This window comes from Pseudophryne corroboree, chromosome 8, assembly GCF_028390025.1.
Source record: "Pseudophryne corroboree isolate aPseCor3 chromosome 8, aPseCor3.hap2, whole genome shotgun sequence".
Taxonomy (NCBI): Eukaryota; Metazoa; Chordata; class Amphibia; order Anura; family Myobatrachidae; genus Pseudophryne; species Pseudophryne corroboree.
The window spans coordinates 351,371,432-351,396,658 of NC_086451.1; the positions used below are offsets into that span (position 1 = coordinate 351,371,432).

The 25,227-nt window shown below is 48.2% G+C and overlaps 1 protein-coding gene across 2 annotated transcripts in view; it reads left to right on the forward strand.

The window, feature by feature from the left end:
* The window catches only part of LOC134949111 (interleukin-13 receptor subunit alpha-1-like), a 238,155-nt gene that overhangs the window by 56,532 nt on the left and 156,396 nt on the right, over window positions 1-25,227 (forward strand). Inside the window, exon 2 of one of the 2 annotated variants that reach the window (XM_063937501.1) lies at window positions 5,209-5,351. The exons of the other annotated variant lie outside the window; for it this stretch is intronic. Coding sequence (XP_063793571.1) covers window positions 5,209-5,351 — 143 coding nt within the window. The remainder of the gene's footprint in view (window positions 1-5,208; window positions 5,352-25,227) is intronic. 2 annotated transcript variants of the gene reach the window in all.

Genomic DNA, 25,227 nt, shown 5'->3' on the forward strand with positions numbered 1-25,227 from the left:
CACAGTACAGTACGGTAGTTCACGGCTGTGGCTACCTCTGTGTCTGCACTCGGCAGGCAGTCCGTCCATAATTGTATACCACCTAACCGTGGATTTTTTTCAGTCTTCTTTATACATACATAGTTACATAGACATCTTCTCTTTATCAACCAGTCTATATTAGCTGCAGACACAGTACAGTACGGTAGTTCACGGCTGTGGCTACCTCTGTGTCTGCAGTCGGCAGGCAGTCCATAATTGTATACTAGTATCCATCTCCATTGTTTACCTGAGGTGCCTTTTAGTTGTGCCTATTAAAATATGGAGAACAAAAATGTTGAGGTTCCAAAATTAGGGAAAGATCAAGATCCACTTCCACCTCGTGCTGAAGCTGCTGCCACTAGTCATGGCCGAGACGATGAAATGCCAGCAACGTCGTCTGCCAAGGCCGATGCCCAATGTCATAGTACAGAGCATGTCAAATCCAAAACACCAAATATCAGAAAAAAAAGGACTCCAAAACCTAAAATAAAATTGTCGGAGGAGAAGCGTAAACTTGCCAATATGCCATTTACCACACGGAGTGGCAAGGAACGGCTGAGGCCCTGGCCTATGTTCATGGCTAGTGGTTCAGCTTCACATGAGGATGGAAGCACTCAGCCTCTCGCTAGAAAAATGAAAAGACTCAAGCTGGCAAAAGCAGCACAGCAAAGAACTGTGCATTCTTCGAAATCCCAAATCCACAAGGAGAGTCCAATTGTGTCGGTTGCGATGCCTGACCTTCCCAACACTGGACGTGAAGAGCATGCGCCTTCCACCATTTGCACGCCCCCTGCAAGTGCTGGAAGGAGCACCCGCAGTCCAGTTCCTGATAGTCAGATTGAAGATGTCAGTGTTGAAGTACACCAGGATGAGGAGGATATGGGTGTTGCTGGCGCTGGGGAGGAAATTGACCAGGAGGATTCTGATGGTGAGGTGGTTTGTTTAAGTCAGGCACCCGGGGAGACACCTGTTGTCCGTGGGAGGAATATGGCCGTTGACATGCCAGGTGAAAATACCAAAAAAATCAGCTCTTCGGTGTGGAGGTATTTCACCAGAAATGCGGACAACAGGTGTCAAGCCGTGTGTTCCCTTTGTCAAGCTGTAATAAGTAGGGGTAAGGACGTTAACCACCTCGGAACATCCTCCCTTATACGTCACCTGCAGCGCATTCATAATAAGTCAGTGACAAGTTCAAAAACTTTGGGTGACAGCGGAAGCAGTCCACTGACCAGTAAATCCCTTCCTCTTGTAACCAAGCTCACGCAAACCACCCCACCAACTCCCTCAGTGTCAATTTCCTCCTTCCCCAGGAATGCCAATAGTCCTGCAGGCCATGTCACTGGCAATTCTGACGAGTCCTCTCCTGCCTGGGATTCCTCCGATGCATCCTTGCGTGTAACGCCTACTGCTGCTGGCGCTGCTGTTGTTGCCGCTGGGAGTCGATGGTCATCCCAGAGGGGAAGTCGTAAGCCCACTTGTACTACTTCCAGTAAGCAATTGACTGTTCAACAGTCCTTTGCGAGGAAGATGAAATATCACAGCAGTCATCCTACTGCAAAGCGGATAACTGAGGCCTTGGCATCCTGGGTGGTGAGAAACGTGGTTCCGGTATCCATCATTACTGCAGAGCCAACTAGAGACTTGTTGGAGGTACTGTGTCCCCGGTACCAAATACCATCTAGGTTCCATTTCTCAGGCAGGCGATACCGAAAATGTACACAGACCTCAGAAAAAGAGTCACCAGTGTCCTAAAAAATGCAGCTGTACCCAATGTCCACTTAACCACGGACATGTGGACAAGTGGAGCAGGGCAGGGTCAGGACTATATGACTGTGACAGCCCACTGGGTAGATGTATGGACTCCCGCCGCAAGAACAGCAGCGGCGGCACCAGTAGCAGCATCTCGCAAACGCCAACTCTTTCCTAGGCAGGCTACGCTTTGTATCACCGGTTTCCAGAATACGCACACAGCTGAAAACCTCTTACGGCAACTGAGGAAGATCATCGCGGAATGGCTTACCCCAATTGGACTCTCCTGTGGATTTGTGGCATCGGACAACGCCAGCAATATTGTGTGTGCATTAAATATGGGCAAATTCCAGCACGTCCCATGTTTTGCACATACCTTGAATTTGGTGGTGCAGAATTTTTTAAAAAACGACAGGGGCGTGCAAGAGATGCTGTCGGTGGCCAGAAAAATTGCGGGACACTTTCGGCGTACAGGCACCACGTACAGAAGACTGGAGCACCACCAAAAACTACTGAACCTGCCCTGCCATCATCTGAAGCAAGAAGTGGTAACGAGGTGGAATTCAACCCTCTATATGCTTCAGAGGTTGGAGGAGCAGCAAAAGGCCATTCAAGCCTATACAATTGAGCACGATATAGGAGGTGGAATGCACCTGTCTCAAGTGCAGTGGAGAATGATTTCAACGTTGTGCAAGGTTCTGATGCCCTTTGAACTTGCCACACGTGAAGTCAGTTCAGACACTGCCAGCCTGAGTCAGGTCATTCCCCTCATCAGGCTTTTGCAGAAGAAGCTGGAGACATTGAAGGAGGAGCTAACACGGAGCGATTCCGCTAGGCATGTGGGACTTGTGGATGCAGCCCTTAATTCGCTTAACAAGGATTCACGGGTGGTCAATCTGTTGAAATCAGAGCACTACATTTTGGCCACCGTGCTCGATCCTAGATTTAAAGCCTACCTTGGATCTCTCTTTCCGGCAGACACAAGTCTGCTGGGGTTGAAAGACCTGCTGGTGACAAAATTGTCAAGTCAAGCGGAACGCGACCTGTCAACATCTCCTCCTTCACATTCTCCCGCAACTGGGAGTGCGAGGAAAAGGCTCAGAATTCCGAGCCCACCCGCTGGCGGTGATGCAGGGCAGTCTGGAGCGACTGCTGATGCTGACATCTGGTCCGGACTGAAGGACCTGACAACGATTACGGACATGTCGTCTACTGTCACTGCATATGATTCTCTCAACATTGATAGAATGGTGGAGGATTATATGAGTGACCGCATCCAAGTAGGCACGTCACACAGTCCGTACTTATACTGGCAGGAAAAAGAGGCAATTTGGAGGCCCTTGCACAAACTGGCTTTATTCTACCTAAGTTGCCCTCCCACAAGTGTGTACTCCGAAAGAGTGTTTAGTGCCGACGCTCACCTTGTCAGCAATCGGCGTACGAGGTTACATCCAGAAAATGTGGAGAAGATGATGTTCATTAAAATGAATTATAATCAATTCCTCCGCGGAGACATTGACCAGCAGCAATTGCCTCCACAAAGTACACAGGGAGCTGAGATGGTGGATTCCAGTGGGGACGAATTGATAATCTGTGAGGAGGGGGATGTACACGGTGATATATCGGAGGGTGAAGATGAGGTGGACATCTTGCCTCTGTAGAGCCAGTTTGTGCAAGGAGAGATTAATTGCTTCTTTTTTGGGGGGGGTCCAAACCAACCCGTCATATCAGTCACAGTCGTGTGGCAGACCCTGTCACTGAAATGATGGGTTGGTTAAAGTGTGCATGTCCTGTTTTGTTTATACAACATAAGGGTGGGTGGGAGGGCCCAAGGACAATTCCATCTTGCACCTCTTTTTTCTTTTCTTTTTCTTTGCATCATGTGCTGATTGGGGAGGGTTTTTTGGAAGGGACATCCTGCGTGACACTGCAGTGCCACTCCTAGATGGGCCCGGTGTTTGTGTCGGCCACTAGGGTCGCTAATCTTACTCACACAGTCAGCTACCTCATTGCGCCTCTTTTTTTCTTTGCGTCATGTGCTGTTTGGGGAGGGTTTTTTGGAAGGGACATCCTGCGTGACACTGCAGTGCCACTCCTAGATGGGCCCGGTGTTTGTGTCGGCCACTAGGGTCGCTAATCTTACTCACACAGCTACCTCATTGCGCCTCTTTTTTTCTTTGCGTCATGTGCTGTTTGGGGAGGGTTTTTTGGAAGGGCCATCCTGCGTGACACTGCAGTGCCACTCCTAGATGGGCCCGGTGTTTGTGTCGGCCACTAGGGTCGCTAATCTTACTCACACAGCTACCGCATTGCGCCTCTTTTTTTCTTTGCGTCATGTGCTGTTTGGGGAGGGTTTTTTGGAAGGGACATCCTGCGTGTCACTGCAGTGCCACTCCTAGATGGGCCCGGTGTTTGTGTCGGCCACTAGGGTCGCTTATCTTACTCACACAGCGACCTCGGTGCAAATTTTAGGACTAAAAATAATATTGTGAGGTGTGAGGTATTCAGAATAGACTGAAAATGAGTGTAAATTATGGTTTTTGAGGTTAATAATACTTTGGGATCAAAATGACCCCCAAATTCTATGATTTAAGCTGTTTTTTAGTGTTTTTTGAAAAAAACACCCGAATCCAAAACACACCCGAATCCGACAAAAAAAATTCGGTGAGGTTTTGCCAAAACGCGTTCGAACCCAAAACACGGCCGCGGAACCGAACCCAAAACCAAAACACAAAACCCGAAAAATTTCAGGCGCTCATCTCTACTTATTACCAGTATGCCTCATGTAATACACAGGGATTAACTGCTTTGTAAGAGAAAGCTGCTGAACTGCCTAATGTGAAACAGTAATGAAACCTGTTGCTAAATCCCATTGGGTCTGGGACTGAGGGTCGACAGCACAAAGGTCGACACACCTTAGGTCGACGCCAATTAGTCGACACACCTTATGTCGATATGGACAAAAGGTCGACAGGAACAAGGTCGACATGGAAAAAGGTCGACATGAGTTTTTTATGTGTTTTTTTTGTGTCGTTTTCTTCGTAGAGTGACCGGGAACCCCAATTAGTGCACCGCGTCCCCTCGCATGGCTCGCTTCGCTCGCCATGTTTCGGGCATGGTGCCTTCGCTCCGCTGCCGCTTCGCTCGGCACACTTTACCGTTCCAATCGTAGTCCACGTGGATCGTTAAGTATGAAAAGGTTCAAAAAAAGAAAAAAATCGTGAAAAACTCATGTCGACCTTTTTCCATGTCGACCTTGTTCCTGTCGACCTTTTGTCCATGTCGACCTTTTGTCCATGTCGACCTAAGGTGTGTCGACCAATTGGCGTCGACCTAAGGTGTGTCGACCTTTGTGCTGTCGACCTGGAGTCCGGATACCGTCCCATTATATAGTACAATACAAACGTCTCTTCTTTTGTTCTTTGCTTTCCTACACAGAATATATTCCTCCGCCAACTAACTTCTCTCTAAAAATGGATGGAATGTTTTCTTTTTTTTGGGCATGGAAACCTCCCATGGTGAACGGCACATGTACATTTCATAAACATATGACGTCATTAGGCAATGGAAAATCAACACAGGTAATTTATTTGAAATTACAATTTTTCTTAGTTTATAATTTTATATCTGCCTATAGCATGTTAATGGCATGGAACCATGGCTATTTTGATATGTACCTATGGGCCAGTGCTGTGTAATGCCTTAGATCACGTATTCCCAACCACGGTCCTCAAGGCACACTGACAGGCCCTACACTCTGGGCGATTTGACTGCAAGATATGAACAATCTCGTTCATTAATGAACGAGATAACGTTCATATCATGCACTTCTATGGAGCCGTGTGACGGGGGGGAGTGAAGAAACTTCACTCCCCCCGTCACTGCCCCCCCCTCCCCCCGCCGCCGGGTCGCCTGTCGGCCGTATCAGCCGTCGGGCAGCTCGGCAGCAGATCGCCAAATGTGTAGGGCCCTTAACAGTGCAGATTTTAGTGATGTCCAGACTTCAGCACAGGTGACTTAATTAGTAGCTCAGTTATTTTGATTTAACCATCTGTGCTGCAGCCTGGATATCACTAAAAGCTGCACTGTTGGTGTGCCTTGAGGACCGTGGTTGGGAGTGCTTTGTGAAGAGAGGAGATGCAGGTGTCCGGTGATGGGGGTGGGGCTGGATTATTTGTGTCATGAGGCCCTATTACCTTGTGGCACAATGCTGCAAATCGCACTTCTATGAAGAAGGGGTGGAGTCAAATGAGGCTATAATCATAGAATTGCCTTAATAATAATTATAATATTGGCATGCACTATCCCCACAGACAGTTGTTTTCTGCATTATTATCCCCATCCTTCCCATTTCACTCAGTAGTGGGCAGGATGTGGGAGGAACACCTGCTCTTCTGTGAGCCCAGGGGACTCCCCAAAAATTCTGAAGTCTCCCAGAGGTTCTGGGACAGTAAGTAAGTATAATGCTATTGCTGCATACCTCACATTTTTCACATTGTGTAATGAAGTGTCTCCCATAAAGTACATATGCTCTGCTTAGCCATAAAAAATAACGTTTTGTACAGACTGAGTCTCCCATATCCAAAATACAGAATATTCATAAAATACTGTACAGATTTTTTTTCAGCACGACTGAGATAGTGACACCTTTGCTTTCTGATGGTTCAGTGTATACAAAATTATTACAAATATTATATAAAAAGTCTGTGTGTTTAAGATATATAAATATATATAAATATATAATTTTGTGAGTTTTCCTCCAATTGCCCTTTAATACATTCCTATGATGCTACAATAATGTGAATAGGGTGTTATTTAGTAAAAATAAGTTTGATAAATATGAACGTTAAAGTCATATTTTGTTTGCATAAACTCATCCCGCTATTATCTGGTAACCATAACTTTGTAAGATATAACAATGTAGTTATGACAAAACCAATTAGTAAATAGACCCCTAAGTATGTTTCTCCCCTAAGGAGAAACATTGGGGGTAATTCAGAGTTGATCGCAGCAGCAAATTTGTTAGCAGTTGGGCAAAACCATGTGCACTGCAGGTGTGGCAGATATAACATGTGCAGAGAGAGTTAGATTTGGGTGGGTTACTTATTTTGTTTCTGTGCAGGGTAAATTCTGGCTGCTTTATTTTTACACTGCAATTTAGATTTCAGTTTGAACACACCCCACCCAAATCTAACTCTCTCAGCACATGTTATATCTGCCCCACCTGCAGTGCACAGGGTTTTGCCCAACTGCTAACAACTTTGCTGCTGCGATCAACTCTGAATTAGGCCCATTGGGGGTCATTCCGAGATGATCGTAGCTGTGCTAAATTTAGCACAGCTACGATCATTCACACTGATATGCGGAGGGATGCCCAGCACAGGGCTATCCCGCCCCGCATTTCAGTGCTTCCCCCCCCCTCCCCATCCCCAGAAGTGCAAAGGCATCGCACAGCGGCGATACCTTTGCACTTCAGAGTAGCTCCCGACCAGCGCAGCTTTATCGTGCTGGCGGGGAGCTACTCATCGCTCCCCGGCCGCCCCAAGTCCGATCCGGACACACCTGCGTTGGCCGGACCGCGCCCACGAAACGGCGGCCAAACGCAGCTGTTCCATGCCCCCCCGCCCAGCGACCACCTCTGCCTGTCAATCAGGCAGAGGCGAACGTAGCGGCCCGACGGCCTTCGGCATGCACCGGCGCACTGTACAATGACATTCTTCCACAGTTTGTTTTCTACATACTGTATACACTAGTTAGTCAGCTTTGCTAACATCTGTGTAAGTGAAAACTAAAAGAAAAGTGAGCAGAAGTGATTTGCTGGAGTTGGAAAGTACCAAATTGTTTGTCTAAAGTCTAAACTATATTTCTCATACGTCCTAGAGGATGCTGGGATCACTTAAAGAACCATGGAGTATAGACGGGATCCGCAGGAGACATGGGCACTTTAAGACTTTCAAAGGGTGTGACCTGGCTCCCCCCTCTATGCCCCTCCTCCAGACTCCAGTTTAGAATCTGTGCCCAAGCAGACTGGATGCACACTGAGGAGCTCTACTGAGTTTCTCTGAAAAGACTTTATGTCATACTTACCTACATTTTATTTCTCCTCTCCGGGAGAAGCCCGGAGAGGAGACGCTGCAGATGTCTTCGGAGGGCGGGGCCGGACTGTGACATCACTAATCCAGCCCCCCGCATCGGGAAATGCCGTAATTCGCGGATCCGCAGGAAGGGGGCGGGGCTAAAATGACGCGATTTGCGTCATTTTAACCCCTTCTCCACCCGACGGACCCGCGAGAGGTTATCTCTCCATCCTGCTCGCATCACTAGGGTGCGAGCAGGATGCGGGAGACCTGCCCACTCTTCCGGGGGTGCGGGGGGCTACCCCAAAAAACAGGAGCATCCCGCAGCTTCCGGGAGAGTAGATAAGTATGCTTTATGTTAGGTTTTTTATTTTCAGGGAGTACTGCTGGCAACAGTCTTCCTGCTTCGTGGGACTTAGGGGAGAGAAGTCAGACCTACTTCTGTGAGTTTCAAGGCTCTGCTTCTTTGGCTACAGGACACCCAGGGCCGTCTTAACAGCAGTGTGGGCCCCTGGGCACAGCAATGTACTGGGGCCCCTACCCATCCTCAAGGAAGGGGGGTGGGGGGGGCTATCAGCGGCAGCTTTGATGTCCTGCGGTGGTTGGGGGGTTCTATCTTCCGCTCAGCATGTAGAACCTGGAGCAGTAATCTGCTAATTACTCCTTTACTGCACAGATGGGGCAGGATGGAGAACACTAAACTGTAGAAGGTGGCATTGGGCTGAATGAAGGGGCCCGGTACATAACCTCCAGGGTGGCAGGGAGTGTTTAATACACAGGGGAGGTGTGGATAGCGGAGTGGGCTTAATATTCATCATTTTCTGGTGAGAGAGCAGCTTGCATGACTGTAGATATCTCAAGTTCCTGGAAAATGATTTCTTAGATTTGAATGGGATAAAAATGAGAAAGTCTCACCTGTCAGGAGGTTCTGGGGACTTGGGGATCAGAGTTCAGGAGCCAGAGCAATCCACCAATGAAAATATAAAACTGCATCCCAGGCGTGTGGAGCTGGAGCAGGGACCAGCTGCTTGAAGGCTGATATCTCTGGTTCTGGACATAGTAGAAACAAGATGCCAGTGTCCACCAAAAGTGGAGAGTCCCAGCTTTTGAAATGTACCCTCAGAAAAACTCTACATCATACAGAGCCCGAGATATCTGGCTGGCAAGAGCAATTAACAGGCTTGGATGGGGACCACTGCTTTGAAGTCGGATATCTCTGGTTCCCTATGGCCGATTTTAAAAAATTTGGTACCTCTGGAAAGAGGGGACCCTCAGCTATCAGCCTAGGGCCCTTATACTCCTGGGGCCCTTGGGCAAGAGCCCATTGAGCCCATACGAAAAGACGGCCCTGAGGACACCATTAGCTCCTGAGGGTTTGATCACTAGGTACGCCTAAGGGGCTCATTCCCAGAGCCGGCCGTCACCCCCCTTGCAGAGCCAGAAGTCAGAAGACAGGTGAGTAGAAGAAGCAAAGAAGACATCAGTACCGGCTTCTGAGGTACCGCACAGCGATCGCACGCTGCGTGCCATGCTCCCACACACAGAGGCACTCCAGGGTGCAGGGCGCGGGGGGGTGGGGGTGGGGGGGGCGTTGCGCCCTGGGCAGCATATATACCTTAATTATACAATTATAAGACTGGCAACAGGGGACATAGGTGCTGGGGCACTGTCCTAACCCCCGCCAGTATAAAGATTTTACCTAAAATAGTGGGACTGGAGCGCGCCATTACGGGGGCAGGGCTTAGCCCTCACATCTCACACAGCCAGCGCCATTTTCTATTGCAGAGACACTGGTCCTTCCTCACACTGCTGAATGTATCAGGGTGCAAAATGGGGCGGGGGGGGGGGGGGCACAGTCAAATTGGTGCAATATATGTTTAATATAAAAGCGCTGCAGGTTTGGGGGCATTCTATAATGTTCAGAACTGTTGATTAAGTGCTGGGTTATGAGCTGGCAAACTCTATCTGTGTCTCTCTGACATGTTTGGTACACATGTGTCGGCATGTCTGAAGCAGAGTGCTTCGCAATAACGGCTGTGGGAGGGACCCTGTCGGCACGGCCGACTCCTGATGGTACTTGGTACATGTGTGTCAACAGGGCCGGACTGGGACTAAAAATAGGCCCTGGCATTTTCGAAGCACACAGGCCCACCTCTGTGACTCCTCCCCTTACTATTCCTGACTCCTCCCACTTATTAGTCTGTGCTCTTACAAATATAATTAATATTCTAACAACATACAAGCGTACATCATTCTCTATTAAAATACACACAACCAGTGGTTGAAGAGGAAATTTTTAAGTGGGGGTATGGAAATGTGAATTTTGTAATTATGCGCTCTGGAAAAGGGGGCGTGGCCACTCAAAAGGGGCATGGCCTTCAGTGTAGTTTACCACACCATACACCCCTTATACGCATTATGCACCACAATAGTAGGACCGCTTATACTATCTAGTACTGGTGCCTCTTTCACATTATACCACACAGTATGAGCCAAAATTCACATTACAGCACCCGGTATGAGCCGAAATTTACATTATATGCCCCCAATAGTGCAGTGCCAGATCCACAATTGCCCCCACAGTGGCAGGTATAGAAATGCCCCACAGTACCAGGTATACAAATGCCCCCACAGTGCCAGATCCACAAATGCCCCCACAGTGCCAGATCCACAAGTGCCCCCACAGTGCCAGATCCACAAATGCCCCCACAGTGCCAGGTATACAAATGCCCCCACAGTGCCAGGTCCACAAATGCCCCCACAGTGCCAGATCCACAAATGTCCCCACAGTGCCAGATCCACAAATGCCCCCACAGTGCCAGATCCACAAATGCCCCCACAGTGCCAGATCCACAAATGCCCCCACAGTGCCAGGTATACAAATGCCCCCACAGTGCCAGGTAAACAATTGCCCCCATAGTGCCAGGTATACAAATGCCCCACAGTGCCAGGTATACAAATGCCCCCACAGTGCCAGATCCACAAATGCCCCCACAGTGCCAGATCCACAAATGCCCCCACAGTGCCAGGTATACAAATGCCCCCACAGTGCCAGGTAAACAATTGCCCCCACAGTGCCAGGTATACAAATGCCCCACAGTGCCAGCTAATTGCCCCCACAGTGCCAGCCAGGTATACAATTGCCCCCACAGCAGCCAGTGCTGCAGCTGCTTACCGCTGCTGCACTGCTGCTGCTGCTGCTCCTCCTCCGGGCTCCGGCTGTGAGGGACGGGTGAGTCAGGAGAGGTAGCGCCCGCCAGCGCGGCTGTGTCTGGCGCGGCGGCGTATAGCGGACTTCGTTCAAACCAGCCGCCAGTTCATGAGCCAATCAGAGCTCGCGGACCGGCGGCTTCTGATTGGCTGCCGGTCCGCGAGCTCTGACTGGCTCGCGAACCGGCGGCTGGTTTGAAGTCCGCTATGCGCCGCCGCGCCAGACACAGCCACGCTGGCGGGCGCTCTCCTGACAGCTGAGACATGCTGCCGCCGGACTGAGCGGCAGCGTGTCTCGGTCAGCGCTGGACCGGCCCACGTGGCCATCGGCCCTTTTGGCATTTACCAGAAGTGCCAGATGGCCAGTCCAGCCCTGTGTGTCAACATGTAGGTGGATGAATATTTTTCCCAAGTAAAACTATATTAGGGACACAGACGCAGGCGGGTGGCCCTGTCGGCACCACCGATATATGACTGGGTAAAAAATTGAATGTTAATGTGATGCATATTAGAAAGGGTTATGTATATATGTATATATATAGTAAAGGATGAATAAATCGGTGTAATAGACACAGGAATATTTATGGATGTCTTGTTCATAGCTATATTTTCCTCAGACCCCTCGGGGTCGCAAACAGGTTATTTTGCCCAGTTACTACTCCCTTATACCGACACAGATGCTAAATCCGGTGTCGACCATAATGCTTCCTGATGAGATCCAAAAAGAAGAGCATTTAGTAGTACATGTTTAGTACATAATAAGGACGTATTAACGTCACTGTGGACCCTGCTGTTCCGAACAAAGAGGTCTATGTGTGTATATATATATAAGTATGTATATTTGTATGTATGTATGTATATATATATATATGTATATGTATTTATATTATATATATATAAATTTATAATACTGCTGAAGTAACATTCTTCATTCTCATGTGCTGAGCGCTCTGTTTGAGTAGGTCTGGGTCAGCCCTGACAAGATGATTTCAAATCCTCAAGAGGATTCCGATTGTTTATTCTATTCCCGCTGCGGATAGAATAAAGTGGGTGTCACCCCCTGTTCTGCACAGGGCCCTGTCACAAAGCCAGCAGATCATATGTAGGAAGCTACGTTATGTTCTAGTTATGTGTCCACGCGTACGTCAGTTAGACCTGCCATTACATGCGCATGGGGAGTAGTAGTATTCAAAAATGGTCGGTTGTCTGGTCGTCCGTTATAGATACCCTGGGGAGAGATGGGATACTCCTTACGTTGGGTCATATCAAGGATGCTGCAGCATGCTCTCGTGTGACTGCAAGGGATAGAGGACTCTTGGGTTCGCGGGCCGATTCCATGGCGGTCTCGGCTAGGAGGGCGTTGTGGATTCACCAATGGAATGTTGAGGCTGACTCCGAGAAGATATGGAGTCTCTTCCCAATGAAGGTGAAGCCTGGTGACGGCCTAGTTAATTTGATCTCGGCAGATGCCGCTGGTAAGTCTACCTTCTGGGCCTGTGTTCCCTCACAACGGATGATGACACATAATTGTCGGATTCAGTCATGTTGGCCCAAAAGATACGGCTTCCCTTTTTTTCTTTGCAGATAGAGGAAGGAGAAAAGGGAAGAGGTCAGCAGCCTCTTCAAGGTCACAGGAGCAGAAATCATCTTCTGTTTCTGCCAGATCCACTGCATGACGCTGGGACTCTCTTGCGGGAGCCCATACCGGTGGGGCCACGTCTAAAACTTTTCAGTCGGTCCTGGAACGGACTTGGACCCGTGGGTTTTACGAATAGTGTCCCAAGGGGGCATACTGGAGTTTCCAGGCGTTTTCCCCTCACCAATTCTTCATTATTACCGATTCTCCTCCGGACGGGGAGGTAGTATGCGATGCAACACAAGAGTTGTGTCAGGATCAGGTCATGGTGCTGGTGTACCCTGTCACAATAGGGAGTAGGCTGTTATTCAAGCCTCTTCGTGCTCCCGAAGCCAGACGGCTAGGTCAGACCAATCCTAAAGCTGACATCCCTTAATTTCTATTTAAAGAAATTCAAATCCAAGATGGAATCTCTCAGGGCAGTGAGATCCAATCTGAAAAAAGAATAAAGGAGGTCTAATTACATTTGCCTCCGCATTAGATTTACCTGAGGTTTGCTATTCAGGATGGTCATTACCAATTTCACCAGGGTGATGGCAGTAATGATGGTTCTCCTTCTTTAGTACGGAGTCACATTTATCCCGTACTGGGACAGTCTCCTGATAACGGCGAGATCAAGAAACCAGTTGGGCAAATCGTTGCACTCTCCCTGACAGTTCTTCAACAACAGGGTTGGCTCCTGAATTTGCCAGAATCACTGATGGCCCATCAACGCGGTTGTCAGTTTTGGGAATAATACTAGATACTACAGAGAGCTTTTTTTACAGTGGAAAAGGCTCTGGTGATCCAGAGTCTGGTCATACAAATTCCGAGACCAGCTGGAGTGTCAATCCATCAATACATTAGAAAAGATGGTTGTGGCCTACAAGGCCATTCAGTTGGCAGTTTCCTTGCCAAGGTGTTCTAGTGGGTCCTGTTGGACGAGGGGTCCGGTTCCCACCTACACATGCACTGGAAGATAATACTGTTGTCAAAAGCCAGGATTTCGCTCCTGTGGTGGCTCCACACCTCGCACTTACTAGAGACGCAGGTTCGGGATTCAGGACTGGGTCCTGGTAACCACGGATGCAAGTCTCCGAGGCTGGGGAGCTGTCACTCAAGAGAAAAGCTTCCAAGAAAAAAGCTAAAGTCGGGAAGCCTGCCTTCACATGAATATGCTGGAATTGAGAGCCATTTACAACGACCTTCAACAGGCGGTACATCTTCTTCAAGATCACCCCGTGCAGATCCAGTTGGATATGGTAACAGCAAGACGGAACAAAAAGCAGAGCGGAAATGGCAGAGGTGACGAAGATCCTCCTCTGGGCAGAAAAATATGTAAGGGCTCTGTCGGCAATTTTCATTCCGGTGGACAACTGGAAAGCATGCTTCCTCAGCAGACACGATCTACATCCAGGAGAGTGGGACCTCCACCAAGAAGTCTTCGCAGAGGTGACAAGTCTTTGGGGAGTTCCTCCAGTAGACAAGATGACTTCTCGTCTCAACGAGAAGCTTCAGAAAAATTGTTCCAGGTCAAGAGACCCTCAGCAATAGCAGTAGATGCTCTGGTGACCCAGTGGCTATTCCAGTCAGTGTATTCCTTCCACTTCCACTGATCCCAAAAGTTCTCGGGATAATAATAAGAACAATGGTTCGGGCAATTTTCACTGCCCCAGACTGGCCAAGGAGGGCTTGGTGCCCAGATCTTCAGGAGTTGATCATTAAAAGATCCTGGGCCTTTTCCTCTTCGCGAGGACCTACTACGGTAGGTACCGTGCGTGTACCTAGACTTGCCGCTGCTACATTTGACGGCATGACTGTTGAGCGCCGAATCATATCCTGAAAGGGTATTCCCAAGGAAGTCATCCCCACTTATTCAGGCCAGGAACGGAGTAACATCTAAACATTACCACCGTTTTTGGAGAAAATATGTGTCTTGGTGTGAATCCAAGAACGTTTCAACGGAAGTGTTTCAGTTAGGGCGTTTTTCTCCGTTTCCTACAGGCTGGGGGAAATGCAGACTGCAGTTGGACTCCATTATGGTCCAGTTTTCAGCATTGGCAAAAAAATTCTGAAACCATTAGCTTCCCTTCCGGAAGTTCAGTTTTGCGTGAAAGACGTGTTGCGCGTCCAACCTTCATTTGTGCCTCCAGGGGCACCTTGGGATCGTAATGTGGTGTTACATTTCCTTCAATCACATTGGTTTACACCTTTCCGGAAGGTGGAGTTGAAATTCCTCACTTGGAAAGTGGTCATCCTATTGGCCTTGGCATCTGCAAGGCGGGTGTCTGAGTTGGCGGCCTTGTCTTACAAGAGGCCTTATTTGATCTTCCAGGAAGATAGAGCTGAATTGAGGACAAGTCAGCAATTTCTACCGAAGGTGGTTTCCTCTTTCCACATCAACCAACCTATTGTGGTGCCTGAGGCTTCTGACGCCTTCACTCAGGCAAAATCTCTGGATGTAGTCAGAGTTTTGAAGATTTATGTCGCCAGAACGGCTCAGATTAGGAAAACAGCGGCTCTGTTTGTCCTGTATGCTCCCAACAAGGTTGGGTGTCCTGCTTCCAAGCAGATCATTGCATGCTGGATCTGGAACACCATTCAGCACGCTCATTCCACGGCTGGATTGCCGGTATCATTGAAAGCCCATTCTACTAGAAAGGTGGGCTCATCCTGGGCGGCTGTCCAGGGGGTCTCGGCATTGCAACTTTGCCGAGCAGCTACTTGGTCGGGGTCAAACACATTTGCAAAGTTCTACAAGTTTTTTTTTTTAATAAAGTAATTTTTATTCAGATGTCTGGAGAATAAGGTACAGACATTGCAGAGCATCATCATATCACAAAAAATAAATCAATTAACTCGAATCAGAACCTCATTTTTTAAATAAGTTTACAGCAGTGGAATAACAGACCATGTCCATGAGGGAATATACAAAAATTTCCTATTGTTCGGGCCATTTGGGTCTGTTAGATCCGTAACCAAATATATAAATCCTCATTAACTTTAATATTTTCGCCCTTAAACTAACCAATAAGAAAAATAAAAAACAAAAAACAGAAGCAAAGTGAGAAGGAATCATCTGATTCAGGACCACATTAATCATGCATATAAGTAGACAAACACGCAGGGCTCAACCGCCAAGCATCTCAAATATACATCATTAAACAGCAAATTTTTGGTAAGTTAGCACTTTAGTGCCCACTATAGTTGCGGGACCAGGTGAGAATGGGGGGAGTCAAGCCATGGAGACCAGACCCTTTCAAATTTGGCTGATGCGTTTTGTTTCATATATACATATCTTTTCTTAATTATTGTATCATTAACTAAGGTCTTGAGCGCAGAAACTAAAGGGCCTCTAGGGGCCATCCATAGCCTCGCAATGCAAACCTTAGCCAAGGCACATACACTGCGAGCATAAAGACCCATCGAAACAGACAGAGAAGTAGAGCATCCCATCCCCAGAATACAGAATTGTGGGGTAAGCAGTCCGCCAGTCACTCCCGTACTCTCCAGAATTGACCTGACCCCCAACCAGAACACTCTCAACCTCGGGCAATCCCACACTAGATGCCAAAATGTTCCCACCTCCCCCCCCCCCGCACTTAAAAGTTCTACAAGTTTGACACCTTGGCAGATGAACACCTTAAGTTTGGTCAATCGGTGCTGCAGAGTCATCCGCACTCTTCCGCCCGTTCTAGAGCTTTGGTATAAACCCCATAGTTCTTGAAGTGACCCCAGCATCCTCTAGGACGTATGAGAAAATAGGATTTTAATACCTACCGGTAAATCCTTTTCTCTTAGTCCGTAGAGGATGCTGGGCGCCCGTCCCGGTGCGTACTGTATCTGCAGTTATTGGTTGTGGTTACACACAGGTTGTGTTACGGTTTTTGTCAGCATAGTGCTGAAAATTCTTCATGCTGTTGGCTTGTGTTCTATTGAATGCCACGTTCTGCGGCATGCTTGAGGTGTGAGCTGGTAAGATGCTCACCGTGGTTTAACAATAAATCCTTTTCCTCGAAATGTCCGTCTCCCTGGGCACAGTTTCCTTAAACTGGAGTCTGGAGGAGGGGCATAGAGGAAGGAGCCAGGTCACACCCTTTGAAAGTCTTAAAGTGCCCATGTCTCCTGCGGATCCCGTCTATACCCCATGGTTTTTTAAGTGACCCCAGCATCCTCTACGGACTAAGAGAAAAGGATTTACCGGTAGATATTAAAATCCTATTTTTATATATATATATATATATATATATATATATACGTGTGTGTGTGTGTGTGTGTGTGTGTGTGTGTGTGTGTGTGTATATTAGAGATGAGCGGGTTCGGTTTCTCTGAATCCGAACCCGCACGAACTTCATGTTTTTTTCACGGGTCCGAGCAGACTCGGATCCTCCCGCCTTGCTCGGTTAACCCGAGCGCGCCCGAACGTCATCATGACGCTGTCGGATTCTCGCGAGACTCGGATTCTATATAAGGAGCCGCGCGTCGCCGCCATTTTCACACGTGCATTGAGATTGATAGGGAGAGGACGTGGCTGGCGTCCTCTCCATTTAGATTAGGGTTGAGAGAGAGAGAGAGAGATTGACCTGAGGCTGTGATACTGTAGAAGAGAGTGCAGAGTTTAGTGACTGACGACCACAGTGACCACCAGACAGTGCAGTTGTTTGTTTTATTTAATATATCCGTTCTCTGCCTGAAAAAAACGATACACACAGTGACTCAGTCACATACCATATCTGTGTGCACTGCTCAGCCCAGTGTGCTGCATCAATGTGTATATATATATCTGACTGTGCTCAGCTCACACAGCTTATAATTGTGGGGGAGACTGGGGAGCACTGCAGTGCCAGTTATAGGTTATAGCAGGAGCCAGGAGTACATAATATTATATTAAAATTAAACAGTGCACACTTTTGCTGCAGGAGTGCCACTGCCAGTGTGACTAGTGACCAGTGACCTGACCACCAGTATATATAATATTAGTAGTATACTATCTCTTTATCAACCAGTCTATATTAGCAGCAGACACAGTACAGTGCGGTAGTTCACGGCTGTGGCTACCTCTGTGTCGGCACTCGGCAGCCCGTCCATAATTGTATATACCACCTAACCGTGGTTTTTTTTTCTTTCTTTATAGTCATACTAGTTACGAGTATACTATCTCTTTATCAACCAGTCTATATTAGCAGCAGACACAGTACAGTGCGGTAGTTCACGGCTGTGGCTACCTCTGTGTCGGCACTCGGCAGCCCGTCCATAATTGTATATACCACCTAACCGTGGTTTTTTTTTTCTTTCTTTATACATACATACTAGTTACGAGTATACTATCTCTTTATCAACCAGTCTATATTAGCAGCAGACACAGTACAGTGCGGTAGTTCACGGCTGTGGCTACCTCTGTGTCGGCACTCGGCAGCCCGTCCATAATTGTATATACCACCTAACCGTGGTTTTTTTTTCTTTCTTTATACATACATACTAGTTACGAGTATACTATCTCTTTATCAACCAGTCTATATATTAGCAGCAGACACAGTACAGTGCGGTAGTTCACGGCTGTGGCTACCTCTATGTCGGCACTCGGCAGCCCGTCCATAATTGTATATACCACCTAACCGTGGTTTTTTTTTCTTTCTTTATACATACATACTAGTTACGAGTATACTATCTCTTTATCAACCAGTCTATATATTAGCAGCAGACACAGTACAGTGCGGTAGTTCACGGCTGTGGCTACCTCTGTGTCGGCACTCGGCAGCCCGTCCATAATTGTATATACCACCTAACCGTGTTTTTTTTTTCTTTCTTTATACATACATACTAGTTACGAGTATACTATCTCTTTATCAACCAGTCTATATATTAGCAGCAGACACAGTACAGTGCGGTAGTTCACGGCTGTGGCTACCTCTGTGTCGGCACTCGGCAGCCCGTCCATAATTGTATATACCACCTAACCGTGGTTTTTTTTTCTTTCTTTATACATACATACTAGTTACGAGTATACTATCTCTTTATCAACCAGTCTATATATTAGCAGCAGACACAGTACAGTGCGATAGTTCACGGCTGTGGCTACCTCTGTGTCGGCACTCGGCAGCCCGTCCATAATTGTATACTAGTATCCAATCCATCCATCTCCATTGTTTACCTGAGGTGCCTTTTAGTTGTGCCTATTAAAATATGGAGAACAAAAATGTTGAGGTTCCAAAATTAGGGAAAGATCAAGATCCACTTCCACCTCGTGCTGAAGCTGCTGCCACTAGTCATGGCCGAGACGATGAAATGCCAGCAACGTCGTCTGCCAAGGCCGATGCCCAATGTCATAGTACAGAGCATGTCAAATCCAAAACACCAAATATCAGTAAAAAAAGGACTCCAAAACCTAAAATAAAATTGTCGGAGGAGAAGCGTAAACTTGCCAATATGCCATTTACCACACGGAGTGGCAAGGAACGGCTGAGGCCCTGGCCTATGTTCATGGCTAGTGGTTCAGCTTCACATGAGGATGGAAGCACTCAGCCTCTCGCTAGAAAAATGAAAAGACTAAAGCTGGCAAAAGCAGTAGCACCGCAAAGAACTGTGCGTTCTTCGAAATCCCAAATCCACAAGGAGAGTCCGACTCCAATTGTGTCGGTTGCGATGCCTGACCTTCCCAACACTGGACGTGAAGAGCATGCGCCTTCCACCATTTGCACGCCCCCTGCAAGTGATGGAAGGAGCACCCGCAGTCCAGTTCCTGATAGTCAGATTGAAGATGTCAGTGTTGAAGTACACCAGGATGAGGAGGATATGGGTGTTGCTGGCGCTGGGGAGGAAATTGACCAGGAGGATTCTGATGGTGAGGTGGTTTGTTTAAGTCAGGCACCCGGGGAGACACCTGTTGTCCGTGGTAGGAATATGGCCGTTGACATGCCTGGTGAAAATACCAAAAAAATCAGCTCTTCGGTGTGGAAGTATTTCACCAGAAATGCGGACAACAGGTGTCAAGCCGTGTGTTCCCTTTGTCAAGCTGTAATAAGTAGGGGTAAGGACGTTAACCACCTCGGAACATCCTCCCTTATACGTCACCTGCAGCGCATTCATAATAAGTCAGTGACAAGTTCAAAAACTTGGGCCGACAGCGGAAGCAGTCCACTGACCAGTAAATCCCTTCCTCTTGTAACCAAGCTCACGCAAACCACCCCACCAACTCCCTCAGTGTCAATTTCCTCCTTCCCCAGGAATGCCAATAGTCCTGCAGGCCATGTCACTGGCAATTCTGACGATTCCTCTCCTGCCTGGGATTCCTCCGATGCATCCTTGCGTGTAACGCCTACTGCTGCTGGCGCTGCTGTTGTTGCTGCTGGGAGTCGATGGTCATCCCAGAGGGGAAGTCGTAAGACCACTTTTACTACTTCCACCAAGCAATTGACTGTCCAACAGTCCTTTGCGAGGAAGATGAAATATCACAGCAGTCATCCTACTGCAAAGCGGATAACTGAGGCCTTGACATCCTGGGTGGTGAGAAACGTGGTTCCGGTATCCATCATTACTGCAGAGCCAACTAGAGACTTGTTGGAGGTACTGTGTCCCCGGTACCAAATACCATCTAGGTTCCATTTCTCTAGGCAGGCGATACTGAAAATGTACACAGACCTCAGAAAAAGAGTCACCAGTGTCCTAAAAAATGCAGCTGTACCCAATGTCCACTTAACCACGGACATGTGGACAAGTGGAGCAGGGCAGGGTCAGGACTATATGACTGTGACAGCCCACTGGGTAGATGTATGGACTCCCGCCGCAAGAACAGCAGCGGCGGCACCAGTAGCAGCATCTCGCAAACGCCAACTCTTTCCTAGGCAGGCTACGCTTTGTATCACCGGTTTCCAGAATACGCACACAGCTGAAAACCTCTTACGGCAACTGAGGAAGATCATCACGGAATGGCTTACCCCAATTGGACTCTCCTGTGGATTTGTGGCATCGGACAACGCCAGCAATATTGTGTGTGCATTAAATCTGGGCCAATTCCAGCACGTCCCATGTTTTGCACATACCTTGAATTTGGTGGTGCAGAATTTTTTTAAAAACGACAGGGGCGTGCAAGAGATGCTGTCGGTGGCCAGAAGAATTGCGGGACACTTTCGGCGTACAGGCACCACGTACAGAAAACTGGAGCACCACCAAAAACTACTGAACCTGCCCTGCCATCATCTGAAGCAAGAAGTGGTAACGAGGTGGAATTCAACCCTGTATATGCTTCAGAGGTTGGAGGAGCAGCAAAAGGCCATTCAAGCCTATACAATTGAGCACGATATAGGAGGTGGGATGCACCTGTCTCAAGCGCAGTGGAGAATGATTTCAACGTTGTGCAAGGTTCTGATGCCCTTTGAACTTGCCACACGTGAAGTCAGTTCAGACACTGCCAGCCTGAGTCAGGTCATTCCCCTCATCAGGCTTTTGCAGAAGAAGCTGGAGACATTGAAGGAGGAGCTAACACGGAGCGATTCCGCTAGGCATGTGGGACTTGTGGATGGAGCCCTTAATTCGCTTAGCAAGGATTCACGGGTGGTCAATCTGTTGAAATCAGAGCACTACATTTTGGCCACCGTGCTCGATCCTAGATTTAAAGCCTACCTTGGATCTCTCTTTCCGGCAGACACAAGTCTGCTGGGGTTCAAACACCAGCTGGTGAGTAAATTGTCAAGTCAAGCGGAACGCGACCTGTCAACAACATCTCCTCCTTCACATTCTCCCGCAACTGGGGGTGCGAGGAAAAGGCTCAGAATTCCGAGCCCACCCGCTGGCGGTGATGCAGGGCAGTCTGGAGCGACTGCTGATGCTGACATCTGGTCCGGACTGAAGGACCTGACAACGATTACGGACATGTCGTCTACTGTCACTGCATATGATTCTCTCCCCATTGAAAGAATGGTGGAGGATTATATGAGTGACCGCATCCAAGTAGGCACGTCACACAGTCCGTACTTATACTGGCAGGAAAAAGAGGCAATTTGGAGGCCCTTGCACAAACTGGCTTTATTCTACCTAAGTTGCCCTCCCACAAGTGTGTACTCCGAAAGAGTGTTTAGTGCCGCCGCTCACCTTGTCAGCAATCGGCGTACGAGGTTACATCCAGAAAATGTGGAGAAGATGATGTTCATTAAAATGAATTATAATCAATTCCTCCGCGGAGACATTGACCAGCAGCAATTGCCTCCACAAAGTACACAGGGAGCTGAGATGGTGGATTCCAGTGGGGACGAATTGATAATCTGTGAGGAGGGGGATGTACACGGTGATATATCGGAGGATGATGATGAGGTGGACATCTTGCCTCTGTAGAGCCAGTTTGTGCAAGGAGAGATTAATTGCTTCTTTTTTGGTGGGGGTCCAAACCAACCCGTCATATCAGTCACAGTCGTGTGGCAGACCCTGTCACTGAAATGATGGGTTGGTTAAAGTGTGCATGTCCTGTTTATACAACATAAGGGTGGGTGGGAGGGCCCAAGGACAATTCCATCTTGCACCTCTTTTTTCTTTTCTTTTTCTTTGCGTCATGTGCTGTTTGGGGAGGGTTTTTTGGAAGGGACATCCTGCGTGACACTGCAGTGCCACTCCTAGATGGGCCCGGTGTTTGTGTCGGCCACTAGGGTCGCTTATCTTACTCACACAGCTACCTCATTGCGCCTCTTTTTTTCTTTGCGTCATGTGCTGTTTGGGGAGGGTTTTTTGGAAGGGACATCCTGCGTGACACTGCAGTGCCACTCCTAGATGGGCCCGGTGTTTGTGTCGGCCACTAGGGTCGCTTATCTTACTCACACAGCTACCTCATTGCGCCTCTTTTTTTCTTTGCGTCATGTGCTGTTTGGGGAGGGTTTTTTGGAAGGGACATCCTGCGTGACACTGCAGTGCCACTCCTAGATGGGCCCGGTGTTTGTGTCGGCCACTAGGGTCGCTTATCTTACTCACACAGCTACCTCATTGCGCCTCTTTTTTTCTTTGCGTCATGTGCTGTTTGGGGAGGGTTTTTTGGAAGGGACATCCTGCGTGACACTGCAGTGCCACTCCTAGATGGGCCCGGTGTTTGTGTCGGCCACTAGGGTCGCTTATCTTACTCACACAGCTACCTCATTGCGCCTCTTTTTTTCTTTGCGTCATGTGCTGTTTGGGGAGGGTTTTTTGGAAGGGACATCCTGCGTGACACTGCAGTGCCACTCCTAGATGGGCCCGGTGTTTGTGTCGGCCACTAGGGTCGCTTATCTTACTCACACAGCTACCTCATTGCGCCTCTTTTTTTCTTTGCGTCATGTGCTGTTTGGGGAGGGTTTTTTGGAAGGGACATCCTGCGTGACACTGCAGTGACACTCCTAGATGGGCCCGGTGTTTGTGTCGGCCACTAGGGTCGCTTATCTTACTCACACAGCTACCTCATTGCGCCTCTTTTTTTCTTTGCGTCATGTGCTGTTTGGGGAGGGTTTTTTGGAAGGGACATCCTGCGTGACACTGCAGTGCCACTCCTAGATGGGCCCGGTGTTTGTGTCGGCCACTAGGGTCGCTAATCTTACTCACACAGCTACCTCATTGCGCCTCTTTTTTTCTTTGCGTCATGTGCTGTTTGGGGAGGGTTTTTTGGAAGGGCCATCCTGCGTGACACTGCAGTGCCACTCCTAGATGGGCCCGGTGTTTGTGTCGGCCACTAGGGTCGCTTATCTTACTCACACAGCGACCTCGGTGCAAATTTTAGGACTAAAAATAATATTGTGAGGTGTGAGGTATTCAGAATAGACTGAAAATGAGTGGAAATTATGGTTTTTGAGGTTAATAATACTTTGGGATCAAAATGACCGCCAAATTCTATGATTTAAGCTGTTTTTTAGGTTTTTTGGAAAAAAACACCCGAATCCAAAACACACCCGAATCCGACAAAAAAAATTCGGTGAGGTTTTGCCAAAACGCGGTCGAACCCAAAACACGGCCGCGGAACCGAACCCAAAACCAAAACACAAAACCCGAAAAATTTCCGGCGCTCATCTCTAGTGTATATATGCAGGGGCGGATTGTGAAATAAAAGTGGCCCTGGAAAAATTTCTAGAAGTGGCCTCATGTGGGTGGCACCAAATCAACTGTAGGCGGTACCAATACCAATGTAGGCGGGATTACTACTTTAAAATGTAATGTAGGCGGAGTTACACTTACAAAAGGCAGAGCATGGCATATTAGCTGAACCTAACACATTAAAAAGTTTAGAAATATTGTGTTGTAGCAGAAGTAGTTAAGAAATTAAACTTGGGGTGACATTTAATCCTCTGCACACTCACTAAATACATTTCAAAGCAATTATAGCTACTTCATGCTATACTCTATTACAGTGGTTCCCAAACTTGGTCCTCAAGACTCCAAACAGCTCATGTTATCCAGGTCACCTAGCAGATGCACAGCTGTCTTCATTACTCACTAAGACATTTTAAAAGGTGGAGCTAATTATTTCACTTGTCATTCTGGGCGGGATGTACTAAGCGGAAAATGCGGTAAACTCCCTGTTTACCGCATTTTCCTGATGTACTAACCCCCGGCCGGCAGGACAGCGCCGCGGCGGGGTACGCCAGCTTTAGCTGGCGTACGTCCATAGAAGCGTATGGGCTTCTCTCCGCGGCGATGTGTGAGGGATCTGATCGGATCCCTCCCAGCATGCCCTGCGGCCGCCCCCGTCACCCCGCACATGCGCAGACTGACTTCTGGGGCCGAATCCCGGAAGTCAGGCTGCCGCTGCGCATCGCGGAAGACAGCTCTTATCGGAAGAGTTGTCCTCCGCAATGCTGATCGCATATGTTAGTACATATGCGATCAGCATCGTGGCGCAGGGCGGCGATGGGCGGCGATGTACAGGAGACCTGAAAACATGCACTGTTTGGAGTCCTGAGTTTGAGAAAATGTGCTCTGTTAAAAACAAGGAATGCCATCACCCCTAACACTTCCCCCCGACCTACCACTACCACCCCCACCGGATCTAAGACATCATCATCATCATCATCATCATATTTTAACGCATACTGTAGGTTGAGCAAGAGACAAATATGCTTCTGTTTTTCAGCCCTGTCTTGGTTGCATTTTCCTCAACACACCCTTACTGTATTAACTGAAAACATATTGGGCCTAATTCAGACCTGATCGTTAGGCTGCATTTTCATACAACCTGCGATCAGGTCTAAACTGCGCATGTGTATGCACTGCAATGCGCAGGCGCGTCGCACGGGTACAAAGCGGATCACTGCTCAGCGATGGGTTTGTGCGAAGAATCCATTCGCACAGGCACTCGCAAGAAGATTGACAAGAAGAGGGAGTTTGTGGGTGTCAACTGACCGTTTTCAGGGAGTGGTTGGAAAAACGCAGGCGTGCCTAAGCGTTCGCAGGGAGGGTGTCTGACATCAATTCCGGTCCTGGACAGGCTGAAGTGATCGCAGCGGCTGAGTAAGTCCTGGGTTGTGCAGATACTGCACAAAATCTGTTCGTACAGCTCTGCTACACATGCGTTCACAGACTTGCACAGCGAAAATACAATCCCCTATGAGC